This window comes from Leguminivora glycinivorella, chromosome 9 (assembly GCF_023078275.1).
Source record: "Leguminivora glycinivorella isolate SPB_JAAS2020 chromosome 9, LegGlyc_1.1, whole genome shotgun sequence".
Classification (NCBI taxonomy): Eukaryota; Metazoa; Arthropoda; class Insecta; order Lepidoptera; family Tortricidae; genus Leguminivora; species Leguminivora glycinivorella.
In genome coordinates this window covers 22,051,127-22,067,008 of record NC_062979.1, presented here as the reverse complement: position 1 = coordinate 22,067,008, position 15,882 = coordinate 22,051,127, and the positions used below count along the sequence as shown (strand labels likewise).

The following is a 15,882-nucleotide window of genomic DNA, read 5'->3' as shown; positions in this document are numbered from 1 at the left end:
TCAATTAATAATCATGATTCATCATCAGTCAATTAATAATCAACTAATATCAATCAATTAATATTATTTTGTTCCGTAATATTGGTTCCGTTTAAAAAAAAATTCGGCGCCACGCTTTGATTACAAAAAAATAATTTAAGGAAAAACCTACCACCAAACAGAGACCACAACAATTTCTCGTCAAAATATTTTATAAATTTACTTTATTCTGGCAATTATCAAATGAGGTGCCAGAAGGTGGTATAGCGCTAGTAATCCAGGATGGCGAAAATTCGCTGTGTTCGTATGATTCGCACTCGGGAATAAGACGTCTGTAAAGAAACACCATTATTTTCATTTAACTTTAAATGCTTAATGTTCCTAAATGCTTCTCAACACATTTCAAAGACCTTTGATAGTTAAACATTTTCTTATTATTACCGAACATACCTGGTGTTTATCCTAGCCGTTGTAAAGACGAATTCTGATGAAGCTACACCACTAAACGCTTGGGATCCAGTAGTACATCTGATAATGGAACAAGCACGACGAAGGCTGTGAGGCATTTGTGTTGTATGGTGTTGGACATTTGCAGTTTGTTTCTTTGTCAATTTTGTGTAGATTAATTGGTTAATTATTTTTTAACAGAGTAATGGTAAATTTTTTGAATATTGTATAACTAGCTTTATTAATAGTGTGTGAACCTGCCTTAGAAATCTATATTATTTGTGGTCATGGTTCGTTAATATTTCTTGTAAGTGGGTAGCTTTTGCACATTTTAATTTTTCCTCAGTCACCCGTTGACCACGAACGCTGTAAAGAGTTCGAAACGTCGGGATGTATTTTAAATTCATTATACGCGATTTAATCCGTTTCCATAGTTTTATTTCATGAGTAACTATCGCGGTAACCGAAGACAATATTATCTACACCACTAAAATTAAATATAACAGCAAGTGCACACAACGCCACTGTCCGAAACTGAAACCATCCAAACTGTCCTATATCTTTCAGTAAAATCGTATCCAGATCTATCCCAGTCTTTGGTTTTTCTTGTTCTGTGTTAGCATTATCGCATTTTTCATTTTCGTCATCCATGGTAACTTCAATATTTTCCTTTTTATGTCGATCCTTATTTGTTACATTATCCGACACATTATTATCAAACGTAGTAAAAAACTATTTGTATAACCCCACAAATTAAATAATTATTATGTTTTAAAATATTACTATTACATTTTTATATTTAATATACATAAGTTGTATCTGATACTAGACTGGTTCTGTATATACCGTGTGATATTATGAAGCCAGAAGTTTTCTCTTAAACCTTTAGAAGCCTCTTATCTGGGTGAATAAGGCAGACTATTCATATCTTTTTGCAACAAAGTATTAAATAGATATGTACCTTTGTCATCATTATCCTCCTTGCTTTATCCCGGCATTTGCCACGTGCATCCTGGACTACTATGTAATGTTTAAATAAATACAATAGACTATTATTATAAATTATAACACATATTTTACTTACATTAATCTAGTATTTTGACTCAGGTGTGCACTGTGCAATAAAGAGTATCTGTATAATTAATTCAAAGACAATAACAAAGTAGATAATAAGGGTATCATAAACCACGTACTTGAGTTATTCATTAAATTCTACATTGAAATACTAATAAGACAGACAGTCTAGCTTAAGCACTTATAATAATATATCTGTTAATTATAGATTAAGAAGCAGTATCAGACAAATAACTCTCTTCACCTGTAATACTTCGCATATGTATATTTACTTAAGATTATCAGTGTTTTGCAGCGGCACGTGTGCATTATGTGCTATCTTGTAAAGATATGACAAAGTATTTTCAATGTCACACGTGTTAAGACAGACACTGCCTTTGCTAAGCAAATATTCAAAGTTATTTTGTTCAAAAAGTTACCGTATGGTTAAAGTTATATTTAAATAGTTTATGAAATGTGATAGGAAAAATGACCTTATACTTAGGTTTTCTATCAAACTTAAAGTTTGACTTTTTCTAACTACCCGCGTGTATCAGTAAAGTAGTAGTTAAATAACAAACTTTTGTAGAAACTACAATTAGATCTATTCAATACTATGTAATATTTTATGTATTCTTTATAATAATAGCTGACTTCATATAATTTTGAGTGTACTTTTTAGACAACATTTCAGAGGAGGGGTAGCCGGTACGTAGAGCACACGAATCTACTCAAGTTTCGATGCTACTCTCAGTAATTAAATGGTTGAAAGAAAAAACAGATCGTGTAACGAAAATTCACTGACAAATATTTGATAATATTTTTATTTGTCACCATATTTCTTCTTGCCAATGTCCGAAGCTTCCTCCATAGTGTCAGGGAACTTGGCTCCAAGAGTTTCAGGCGTGATGAAAACTAGGCAGCCAGAGACGAGCGCAAAACAGCCAAATATGACAAACGGGAGCTCGTCGAAGGTGGCGTTACCCTGTTGAAGATACAAAGGTTTAAAATAGTAATCCTTTTATTCTTGACAGTTTAAAAATATTTTAGAAAATAATATTACGCTTAAATTTAAGAATAATGTCAAAATAACAAGTAATAATACCAACAGAACTGTTTTAGGTAATAACATTTTCATTAATGATACTTGAACTTACCTACCTATGATTGATCTAACATAAAAATATATTTTACCCTGAGACACTGAGAAGACAAAATATTAATTCTGACATTTAAAAAAATATATCTTGCTTAAGAACTTATTGGTGCTGGTAAATGTTGCTTACCATAGCTGGAGTAAGAGGAGCAAGAATAGACCCAATTCTTCCGACCATAGAAGAGTAACCTAGCAAACTGTGCCGGTTTCTAGTTGGATACAACTCCGCTGTATACACGTACAGTCCAGCAGCCACCATAGCGATGGAGAACTTGCCGATCAGGTAAACCGTAAGAGACAGTTCGTAGTAACCTTAAAACAAACACATGATTATAATCAATAATTTATATCAAATGGTAAATACATTTTAAAGGACTAAAGGAATAGTATTACCGTCAGGCATGAAAATATAAGCGGCTTGGCAGGCAGCGCACACCCAGAAAGCAGTGATAAGCACTGGCTTCCTCCCAATGATTCCCAACAAAAACATCGACGTCCAATAGCCGGGAACCTCTACAGCTGATACCGCCACGAAGTTCAAATAGCGGTTTCCAGACATATTCACAACATTTATAGATAATCCGTAGTATACAATAGTAAAAGTGACCCACCAGATAGGTGAAATTAAACATCGGATCAATATCTGTTTATGTCTAAACACTTGAACTATTAACCATGGCTCCTTCGTTTTTGTCTGCTTCTCCATTTCATTCTTTCTCTTCTCTTCTTCGACTGACTCCCTCAAAGCTTCCAAAGACTTGTCTGACAGTTGTTTCCTATTCATTCTTGCTGCTGCTTTGAGTACAGTTTCAGATTCCTGGTATCGTCCCTCGCTCATGTACCAGCGGACTGATTCTGGGACGAACCATAGTGAGAAGCTCATAATGAACATTGGGATGTATAAAACGCGGGTCAAGACGCGCCAGTCGTTGAAAGCCCAGGCCAGTAGTCCGGCGATGACACAGCCGACCGAGAAGAAGGAGTTCATCGATGTTCCGAATGCGACTCGCATACGAGGTCCGACCATCTCCATCACTGTATAAATAATGAAAATTATCATTGAAATAAAAAATACCTTTCAATTTCAGTGGAAAAGCTTATTTAAAATTAAAATTACTAACGTTAGTTTTACTAACTGTTGTGTTGGAGACAAACTGATTTTAAGTAACGTTTGTTGATGGTGTGGAAAGTTTGCTGTCCTGTACCAAAGCCAAATAAGTTACTCATTTCATGTACTTATACCTTTATTTACTTTTATTACCTACTATTAGGAGTATATTTTTATGATCTCTGTAAAATTTGGTTTTAATCCCTTACTGGGTTGTGATATTGGATAGCCGAACTTATCACAGAGGTAGAAATTAGTGAAATTCCTGTAATGCGTTTATCGGCGAAGCTACATAATTTCGTGAAAGAAATTCACATATAATGATACTTACAAGTACTACTACATTATTATGAAAATAGGTGTTGATTATTGTTGGCTTTGAGTATGAAATACCTAACTTATTATTTTATGACCGCCATAAGAGTTTTGAATGATTCACGGTTATTTTAGTTAGACTTAAAATCAAAAAGGTCTATATCCCGGTCAATATAAGTCTTATGACCGCCATGTTAGAATTCTAACTTTAATACCTATAATATAAGCACAGGTGAACACGCCACCACCCAAGGCAGCCTCAAGGAACTCCAGAAGAGTGAATCCCACATATGTGTTGGTCCAGGAACGACTAAGGCCAAGGGAAGGTAGGATGACTGCGTTGATGATGAGTGCTGTACGCCGACCCCATCGGTCGGATACAAAACCTGGTAATACACGAGAATCATTACTATCATTACAAGTCAAGTTTTATGCGGCTGACAGATTTTTTTCGTTATATTAAGTATATTCTTCTTATCGTGTGAAGGGATCTACTGAATCTTGATAATATTTTGCCAATATCTTACTACCTCTAACCTTAACGTAACTTTTATAAGATCTTCTGCAGTTCACTTAGCTGGATACAGAGAACAATTTACATTGCATCATATGTTGTGTTCTATATTATAACAACACTATTTTAATTCACTATTTTAAAAATAAAATATTTCTTCGCCAGTTGCATAATCATTTGTTTCATCATATTTATTTATTTTAATAGCTTGTCATTAATTGGCCGCTTTACAATACGTATTGTTTACAATTGTAGAAGTTAACAAATTATCATCATATTGCTTTTCTTGGGCTACTAAGAAGAATTCGTGGTCGGTTGCTGCTTTGGCTTCATTACTTGAAGTAATTTTGACAACTATAATATAACTTACGTTGTTATTGTTATTGTATGCTACCTAGTCTAAAGGTCAAAATCACCTGTTAAAGGTAAACATATCAGCGTCCCTAGTGCGCGTGCAGTGCCCATGAAGGAGCGTTGCCAATCCCGGCAAGCTAATCCAAACTGAAAAGGAAAAAGGAGCACATAGTGATTCTACAGCATTACCACGAATTCAATGTTGTCCGAATCCAAATACGATTCAAAATATTAATCTTTAATATTATATGCAAAATTATCGGAAAGGCCCATAATTATCTGTTACATACCTATGCGTGTTTGAACACATTACTTTATTTATTTTGAAGTAGGATGCGAGTATCTATCATTAATAAATAAATAATTTAGGCTATACCTAGGTATCAGGAGACTTCCAACAATACGAGTACTAACAAACAGTCAAAACTGATTACCCTACCCCCAGGCTACCTAGTTAGGGTAGTGTGAACAGTTTTAAACCCTCATTATTAGTATGTTCCATTTTCATTCACTACGCATGTGATATTCGCGTTTTTACGTGTCCGGGGCAAAAAATGTCAGAACGGACTGTTCTAAAAATCTGATTTAATTCAGGCATAATCTTTAGCCTCTGTTCTATTTGGTACACTACAAAATTATTCCTGTATCTATTGTATTGTATAAGTAATAAAATATTAAATGCGAAAAATGACTTTCGGTGGTCGTGTCCCGCACCCAGAATTTGCAAAACAAAAAATCATAACTCAAGATGGAGTAGTTTATTGCAGTTGTTTTAGATATTCACGCATAAGGTATTAGTTAACCTATCATATTTTCTATATATAAATAATATGTTAGCTAAACTCATCGAGTAAAGACAAATTTACGATGTGTCCCGGGCTAGTGACTGATTTCGGTGTAATTTTTTAAACATGACAGTACTCATACAAATTAATAAATCAAGGACACAGTGGCGCAAATATAGTATGTTTTAGATATGTTTTAACCATATAGTGTAGAGGAGATGAAGTACCGTTTTATAACGGGGACTTTTTAAAGGTTTCTCAGTCATTCGGTGGGTTTGGTCTCATGTTTTTTAAGATTCGGTGGTTCAATTTACTCCCACAGTTTTAGGGCATTTGTCGTTATGTAAGGTACTAATAAATCCTTGAAAGAATGTTATTTCGTCATTATGACATCTCCTCTCTATCATGCATACTATTGAAGTTATCTCCAAAAAAGTGATAAAATTTGATATCAGTGGTGTTGATTTCCGTGGTTTCGGTGGATTTTTTGACCACCGATATCAAAAAAAGTGACCACCGACTTCTATTGCCACGTTGTAAAGTGGTTTATTGTGCATTTTTTTCTAACATTTGATACTCAAATAGTAGGATATACTTTGTAAAAACATAAAACTATGTTTGTAAGCAAATTAATCCATACTATGGGTACAAAATTCACTACTCGATAATGACTAGTATATTAACATGTTAAATTTAGTAAAATTGCGCGATTATGAGCCTTTTTACATGACCTGTCATCGAATTAAAATAAAAAACATCAATATATTAATTATTAAGTTATACATAAAGTTGAAATATGGAATAATGTGTGAAAAAATGATTTCGGTGGGGACAATTGATTACAGTGCCCATACATAATTTCGGTGATTTTAAAATGTCAAATTTCATACAAACTATAAGGTTCTAATGGAGGCCTCCACCGCAAATATTTTTTATATTTAGGCTAGATTTTAGTAAATAGACTGACATATCACAAAAGTAATAAATAAAAATCACCACCGAAATCAGGCACCGAACGTCATCTCTGAGAATCGCCCTTATAAATAATTTTTCTAACTATATTTGTAATAATTATGCTTTGTAGTATGAAGGGCCGGGACACCCACAGCTCTGCGGTGACAGAACACGTATTGGATTCGGACACGACGCACTATGTAAGATTTGATAGGGTAACCGTACTGGCGCGAGAAAAGTTCTTCGTTCAGCGGAAAATACGGGAAGCTATAGAAATTAGTCGTCATCCTAATTTCAATCGTGACAGTGGTTGGTCGGTGCCACCGAGTTGGAAAACAGTTCTAGGCACTACGTCGGTCCCCAGTGTAAACGCACCCTTAACAAGTGACGTAATAAGTGTTGTGTGCAATCCTGCTTTTGACAAAAGTAACATAGTGGGTAGCTCCGATCTCGCCACGGTGACGTCGCCCGCGCCGCCGACCCCCCCTGCGCCTGTCCTCAGCAGCCGCGCGCACCGAGCAAGCGCCCGCAGTATGCGTCGCGCTCTCGACATGTAAAGGCGGGGTGTCGCTACTCTTGAGAAAGGCTCTCGAAATTGAGCCGAAACATGTCGAACGCTATATCGACTTAATACGTGAGTAACCCGCTTAAAATATTTTTAAATATAATTATGCTTCTTTATCGATTTCTAAATACGGATTATAATTCTAATGAACACAAGTTAAATTATAATCTATTGAAAATATTCCAACTTGTGCTGTCTTAAAGTAGTCACACTACTATGTATATAAATTAAAACTGAAATAAATTACACATATGAAAGAAAAAGTGACCAAGTCCTCTGGTGCCTGAGGCTGGAATCGAACCAGCGTACTTTCCAATCGCGGGAAATGCCTCCAGCCTCAGGCACCAGAGGACTTGGTCACTTTTTCTTTCATATGTGTAATTTATTTCGGTTTTAACGGATTATAATTTGTAGAAAATATTTATCTCTACGCTAAAACTTACATCCGTTTTGCATGTATGTCATATTGAAATAGAGACTCTTTTCAAAATTAATGAATCTCTTATTTCTTATTTTCTTTTAAAACTCACAGTGTAAACAACAGTGTCAGTATTTTCATAGACGTACTCCTCACAATCTACGACGCTGGTTGAGTCAAAGAGGCTAGCAGGGCAAACGTCGTTGAAAGAGTTGATGGAAACGTTGGCAAAACGCTGACAGCTGTCAAACGAGGAACCTGACGCAGGAACAGCGTTTAAGATCCATGATGGTGCGAACTCGATGGTTTGGTCTGTAGATTCACACTCTGGTATCAGACACCTGGAAAGCAATTAATGTATGATTTATTTGTAGGAATGTTATGATATGTTTAGTAAATAGTACGAGAAAACACAGTATAATAAAAATGTCAAAGTCAAAAATCGTCGACATTTAGAATTGATATTTTAGAATTGAGAAGTTCTTCACGCTACGGATAGAATTGTCCAAACAAGCAGCAACAAGGTATCTTGTATTTGTTATAATATGTTTGTAAAGAAAATATTTGTGGAAATACCTGGTATTTATTCTTGCCGTTGTAAAAACATATTCAGAGGTACAAAATCCACCAAACATCACAGCTAACGCTGCCAATGCCCACGTCCGTAGCTGGAACCATCCGAATTGACCGATTTCGTCTACTAATATCTTGTCTAGGTCAATACGAGTCCTCACTTCTGCTTCCTCTACTTTAACGTCACTAGCTTGATTTTTCTCTTCCATTTTTTTAATGATCTTTCTCGCTTTACTACTATTTGTTTATTTGCTTTTCCACTTGATTCACATGTGTGTTTAATGTCATTGAAATATTATTAATTGCACTTTTGTAAATTTTGGCATGCTCTTTACTACATTATGTCTTTAATAATTATTTTATTTTTGCGATCATAAATAACACAAACAGCTAATGTATGATTATTAAAGGTGTAAAAAAAAAAAACACTGAATTGTCACAGTTATTTACAAGTAATTACATGTACTGGCTTAGTTCTATATTAAATCATATCACTAATTATATGTTTGAGATTGAATACATACTTTCCACTGCGATTTTGAATTAATTCTAAACGAGCGCGTGGTATGCTTATCTCTTATATTCTGTAATACTTAAAGTAGGTACATAAGTTAAAGATAAAATATTTGGTTATCAGCCTGGTTATGATAACACAGATTCGACTGACATTGTGTTTCGTATCAATTCCTTTTATAAATATCCGCTATTTGTGAATTTTATTTAATCAGCTACAAATCGATTTGCAAACTGCATAGGCATAGATTTGCAAAGTGCAAGCATGATTTTTATTAATTGAAATTATGATTATGTAATAAAATTACAAATTATGGAAGGTATTTTTAATACACAAATACTTGATGTTAAAAATAAATGATTCAAAGTTGAAATACTAAGAGAGACAGAAACAAAATGTTCTTCTAATACTTATTATAAAAATTGTGAAGATTGAAGTCAGTATATTACTAATGCTAAAAAACATTATTTTTCTATAAATTGTTACTTACTTGAGTCTACTGATTTTTTATCTTTTACTGACATTTCTACTACGTCGTGTTACCTACTCAAATAAATGTAGTAAAATTCTAACTGCTTCAAAATTCTAACGCAAAATGTGTATTTATATTGAACATGTTTTAATAAATTGCAAGAAATTACATTTAGTCAGTATTTATACTTTTAGTCATATATGATTAGGAATACCCCTGTGAAGTTATGTTATTCGAAAATAACATAGTCAAAATCATCTTTCTCATGCAAACTTTGGACCCCCATTTCATCCCCTTAGGAGGTAAATTTAAAAAAAAATCCTTTCTTAGTACCTCTTTACACATTAAAAGGAACCTACGTGCCAAATTTGGAATCTCTAGGACCAGCGGTTTCGGCTGTGCGTTGATATGTCAGTCAATTAATAATCATGATTCATCATCAGTCAATTAATAATCAACTAATATCAATTAATTAATATTATTTTGATCCGTAATATTGGTTCCGTTTAAAAAAAATTCGGCGCCACGCTTTGATTACAAAAAAATAATTTAAGGAAAAACCTACCACCAAACAGAGACCACAACAATTTCGCGTCAAAATATTTTATAAATTTACTTTATTCTGATAAGAATATGATCTCTTAAACTTTAACGGTGACCAACTATTTTCATTAGGTACCTTACACATTGGTCTTTTACTTTTAACACGTTCCCTGTGTAACCGACAACCAGAAATTGACTCCTCACGTGCATTTTTATTTTTTTGTAAATTAACTCGGAACTGTATTATATTGTTATATTTATATACAAATACATCTTTTATGACGACCATTTTCCCTATTTTCCCATTTTTCCGAGTGACCCACATGTGATGCACACACGTATAGGCTTCTAAACTAGTGCCCACAATGTGATGCATGCACGTATTATCTCATTGCTGAGTGCATCACTCCTATATTTATATACATATTTTTAAGTAATTTGACGTTCTTTTTGTTTTTATATATGTGGCCTACGTTTGTTTATGCCATTTTTTTGAAAGAAGAAAATTTCACAAAAGTTTGATTGGTATATGAATATGCCTAGTCAATTGTCAGAAGTGTTTGGTAAGACGGATGTTAATCATGAAATACTCTTCAAAACTAAATGTGATTAGTTAATTTTTGCCATATATATACTTATAAATAAATATAGATAATTTTAGAGGGAGTGATAGAAAAGATCATGGACGAATTGGAGCAAATTGATGGTCCTAACATTTCTGCTGATAGGGCCTGTATCGTCCTTGGACTACTGATGACATAAAATACTTTATCAATTTACTTTATCTTGAAGATTCCAAAATCAAACAATTGGAGATTACGTGGCTTTGCAAAAACTTACTAAGACATAGCCTGAACCAGGTTTGCCGCCTCTAGTTCAAAATGCAGAATGTGTACTGCCAGTACCAAATTTGACGTCTGACAACCGGCAACATGGAGCTTTATCTAGTTGAATCCTTGCATCACAGTTTACAAATTTATTCAATTAGTCTTTTGTTTCAATATAACGTGAAATTAATGCAAATAATTGATATTGTTTAGTTATTTAAAATAAAAAAAAACATTTTTTTTTAAACAGCCGTCACCTGGCAACATTATGAAAATGTCCTCCGGACGCACGTGTTTTCTGTCAAACTTTTCGTACCCAATATGTGCACGCAAATAAAAAACATCTAGCTCACACGTGCAAGTTTTGGCGATGCCTTAAGTTCACGAGGGGTTGTGCATCACCCATGATGCATACACGTATCATGTATACCCTAAAATGCTACACATATGATACATGCACAGGGAACGTGTTAAAATACTTTTAGAAGTACAAAAAGGCTGGAAAATAATGTTTTATTAAATAGGCACAATCTTCTTGCAAAAGAAATATATTCTTAAAAGTTATTTTGTGTATCCAGTTTTACAAACATGTTCATAAACTTTAAAGAGCTTGTTCCTACCCCGAACGGTACACGCTCAAACTTCCTCGCATGTTCATTTATACCTAAACGGCCAACTCCCAGAGGTTCGTAACTTGTCTTATGAAAATTACGTAATCAGCGTCAATGTGAGTCCCAACAAATCCCCCGAGTGACGAACTCCAGCTATTGTGAATGTGTCGAGGGGCAGATAAATATATTATGTGCCCCTAAAAGCGTAAGAAATCCGAAGATTTGTAAAGTTTCCCCCTTTATGATGGGCAAAGCGCTCTGCCAATGTTTTCTGCTTCAACGATATGAAAAACTCCTAATACCCAACCCTGAGGAACTCCGACTTTAACATGAAACTTGCAAGACTCATTATTGAATAGGTTGATTGTTGAGGCAAAATTAATTTGTGATGTTAGTCGTTTAACATATATAAGTTTATGACAGTCGGTAAAACAGACGAGAAAAGTATTTATGGGACGGTAAAAATTCTAGTCACTTGCGACGTTGTTTTTAATTTCTATACGTTTTATGAGCGTGTACATCAGACAGTACTTGGTCTTCTTTATTTTAATGGGTAATTTTGTTTTTAATGCACTATAAAATATTGGTATCCGTCAGAAATATCTTAGAAGAAGTTTAATGGGCAATCTTCTATGAGACGGTGGGTACATCAATATGGATAACGATCAAGCAAAACATTATCTCGACTGAAAATGCTGCAGGATTGCAATCCCTACTGTACATATACCTACGAGGATCTAATAACTGCGATTATGGATTTTTTACAAATAAATAGAGGAAGAAAATAATTATCCCGATGTTGGGACCACCTAACAATTTTGAGCCTTACTACACCAACTTCAATTCCCAATTCTGTAGCTTTTAACAAGCAGTCTTGTAGGTGGTCTACCCACGCTACATTTACACGTAGGCTAAATAGTTTTTATCTCTCCGATCTCATTTTAAACCGCACAGCCTCATAATTAACCTCTAAGCTACTTTAAATGAGTGCATAAAGGCCTCATGAAGAGATAATGGTGCGTTTACACGGCCGTATTGCCTATTTACCTCTGTAAATGAGCATCAAACAAGAATGTAGTGTTATGAGAGTGTTAGCGAGGAACACATCGATTTATTAGCGCATACGCTTTATTACAAAAAAGGCTTAAAAGCCGTTGAAAAGTTTATGAAGTTATGCTGTTGTATCTGTGTTTAGAAATGTTGCAATTTTATAACAGAAGAGAGTATCTGAAAAGGAAATATACGGCAGTTATGACTTTATGAAAATATGTGGTGGGTTATTGCAGTCAGGCAATGGAGATGCTGTGCTAGAATTGCTTCAAATGATTCTGGTAATTGTATCTTGACATCTAAGATATTTATGCGGCCTACTACAATGTCTGAGATCATTACATAATATTATATAGTATTGCTAATAGTTTTAGTGTAGGTTTCCGGATCGCTACGTACTTCACTTCACTGTCTTACAATATTTGCAAACAACTGTCAGCTGATTCTTTCTCTTTGTGAATCTCTGTGGTATAGTAGTAGCAAAGTTAATATATTATGTCAAAACTAAACTATTTTCAGATAATTTTGAAACTTAAATCTCTTCTGCCGCTTATTATACCAAGCAATATGTGGACCATACAGAAAAAGTAAATGACGTCATACCAAAGATAAAAAGCGGACCAATTCGGCAATCCGCCATTGAGTCGGTTGTTGGAGGCAAACGACGCGTAAACGCGGATAGATTAAACCGGCGGACTATGTAACTGTGTATGACAGTTTGGCTGCACACGATGCGATTGAAACGCAATTTTATGACTGAGCAACGAAAAATCAGGCATCCGTGAATTATGTAACCTAGAGTTGATCGGAGCTGTTTAAATAGTGTTCCTTCAGTGTTCCAAAAGGTTGGAAGTTTAAGTCCTACCGAAATTGTGATGTTTTTCCATTTTTTCTTATTTTTTAGTTTATGTTTAAGTTGAAATGTTTGAATGTTCCGTAAACATTTACAATAAAGCCTCTTGATAGTTGCCCACTTTGTATACTTACATATAATTATATACATAGGTTAGCGTCAAATGCGTCAATGCAATGTTATGGTGAGATCAAATTGATAATGCTGGGCACATAAGATAGAAATTCTGTGGTGGAACCAACGCAAAATATTATAATTTGGATTTTGTAAATATCATTTGTTTGATGAAAGAAAAGTCCAACCAGAGATAGAACCTTTTGTTAATGAGGACGTTCAAGACATTTTGTTATAAACATGGTAGTGCAAGATCGTCATTGCAATAGTAAACTAATGTGATAAACTTCATTGTTAATTTTCATTATTTCACTATAGTTATTTTTTCCGTGAGAAAGCTATCTAAGGTATATTTAGGATCTCAAGGATGCAATTGATTAAAACTTAGTAATATGAACTTATCATATTTCATCAGGGGTTAAAATCGCGTAGTGTTCCGTCGCCCTTACCGGATCGCATCGTTGCTTGGTGCCACCAAACTGTAATCGGCCGCTCCACAATGTTTGTTTGTTTAAACTTATTTATTGGTGCCATAAAAAAATAACACTTACAGTTTTATCGATGTTCTCGTGTTGTTTACTTCAGATATACTTTTAAGTTATTGCAGGTTGTTCTGTAATGTGCAACAATAAAGTAATAAAAGAAGCAGTATCTAAAAGCCATGAGTTTTGGATATTTTTTAGAGAGCGGTGATTTTTGAGACACTAAAAAAATTATGCTGCTATTATTTTATTTGAAAGGACTATTTTGCAATTCCCGATTTCAATAACTAGCACGGAAACAAAACAAACACCATTTTTAGCAACACTATGTTAACAGTCGCCAACTGAAAATATTTGCTTTCGAAAACAAATAACAGTCGAACAAAATACCGTCAGAAAATCGTTAAAAAAACACATTTCATTCTCCAAACGAACATAAAAGGCAGAATTTCACCAATTGGGAGCACTTTGAAAACATTTTCTTAGCAATAAGACACCTGCCGTAGGGAGTATTTGCGCGCCCCTTGAATGTAAGGGACTTCGTCAATCAAGGGATTTACCTTCCACTTCACGTTGACAATGTTCTTAAGTTACAATCCCGGTTTAGCAATCTGACACGATGAAAATCGCCTGTTAGAGTTGACTTTCTGAAGCTTTGTGGATTCGTTAAAAGTTTGAAGGTTTAACCCAGATCGCAAACATGAAAGGAAGTGACGGAGGCATTTTTAGACCAAATGGCATTCGTTTGAATTCCAAAGTACCCTTTAATGATCATGAAATCGTAACTACTATTGAAGTGTATAATTAACGCTTAGACAAGTCAAAAATTTGGAAGGATATTTAATACCTGTATAATTATAATTATTACTCAAGTCGTAAATTTGTAGCTGCTGATTCGTTAAAAGTTTAAAGGCTTAACCCAGATCGCAAATATGTAATGAAATATTTTTGACCTCATTGAACTACTGTATTTATATCTTCAGCACCCTTTGCGAACTTTTCAAATCAAAATAAAAATAAAAATCGACTAATCACTCTAAATCGAATAATCAAAAATAATGGCGTATTTCAAATTGGTCCTTCTGTATCGATCGTCCACCATTTTGCTGAGTTAATTATCTGCCTCTGGCTTAATCCGGAAAGTCACGTGACGGGCACGTGCCAGGGGGCTTATTCTTGAGTATAAAGTATGATAGAGAATTTGGTTTCGCTGAGATTTGCGTGATTTGTGGAGTCAATTCGGATCTTGTATGGCAGATTTGGGGAACCACATGCACTTTATAGGTAAGATATTTGTTTGCATTATGGGATTATGGCATGAGTAAATTAACTTAGTATTGCTGTGATGAGGGATCAAACGGTACTTTAGGTTGATGTTAATATAATTAATGCTGTTTTTGATCAAATTGCATTAAACAAGATCGTAAATAATTTGCAAACAAAGTTTACACGTAACGACCATCACACATTTTTTTTTCTAAAGATTTTCGACGCTAAATTAATGTTGTACTTATTTAAATTTGAGTTGAAATATGTTTGTTCGAAAAAATGTAGACACACAAAAGAAAGGCTGCTCTTTTTTTTAATTAAAGTCAAAATTCCATTGAAACAATAATGTACAAATAAGCAAGATGTTATCAAGACTCAAATCGTCCTAAGGTCTAGACACTTATCAAATATTACCCCTTTTTTTACTGCGAAGGTAATTATATTTCTACATTTAAATGTCTACAGCCATGAGAATAGTTCCAAAGTTCAGGTTGACGTAACAAGATTAAAATTTTCATATAAAATATTTGTAGAGGGCACGTAATGGCCATCGGAAATTCATAAAAGACAAGCGAATCGATAGCCTCTGATATTATTAATCATCAATTTAATTTTATATCCAAAATATGTTTATACACGCCAGTGAGGTCGCCATTGGTTTTTTAATAAGATTTCCCTTTAATCTTTGGAATGAAAAATGGAAGTTATTTATAATTAAAATGCTATATGTTTTCAATAATCATTTGTCACTTGTTAATTGCCACTATTTTAGTGTTTAATGTGATAGGTACACAAATATTATTTTATTGTCTGTGTGGTGACGGGTTAAGAATTTCACCATCCGCTTTCTTCCCGTGGGTATCGTAGAAGGCGACGATATGGGTTAAATTATGGTGTAGGCGAGAGGCTGGCAACCTGTCACTGCA

The 15,882-nt window shown here is 34.3% G+C and overlaps 1 protein-coding gene across 1 annotated transcript; it reads right to left on the bottom strand.

The window, feature by feature from the left end:
• Positions 1 to 2,287: 2,287 nt before the first annotated feature.
• On the bottom strand, positions 2,288 to 8,772 carry LOC125229769 (organic cation transporter protein-like). The gene is made up of 7 exons (XM_048134706.1): positions 8,225 to 8,772; positions 7,761 to 7,989; positions 4,989 to 5,073; positions 4,274 to 4,444; positions 3,029 to 3,670; positions 2,766 to 2,947; positions 2,288 to 2,464 (listed from the first exon to the last, which is right to left on the bottom strand). Exons 1-7 carry the CDS (start codon positions 8,428 to 8,430, stop codon positions 2,303 to 2,305), a joined length of 1,677 nt encoding a protein of 558 aa, XP_047990663.1. The 5' UTR covers positions 8,431 to 8,772; the 3' UTR covers positions 2,288 to 2,302.
• Positions 8,773 to 15,882: the final 7,110 nt, after the last annotated feature.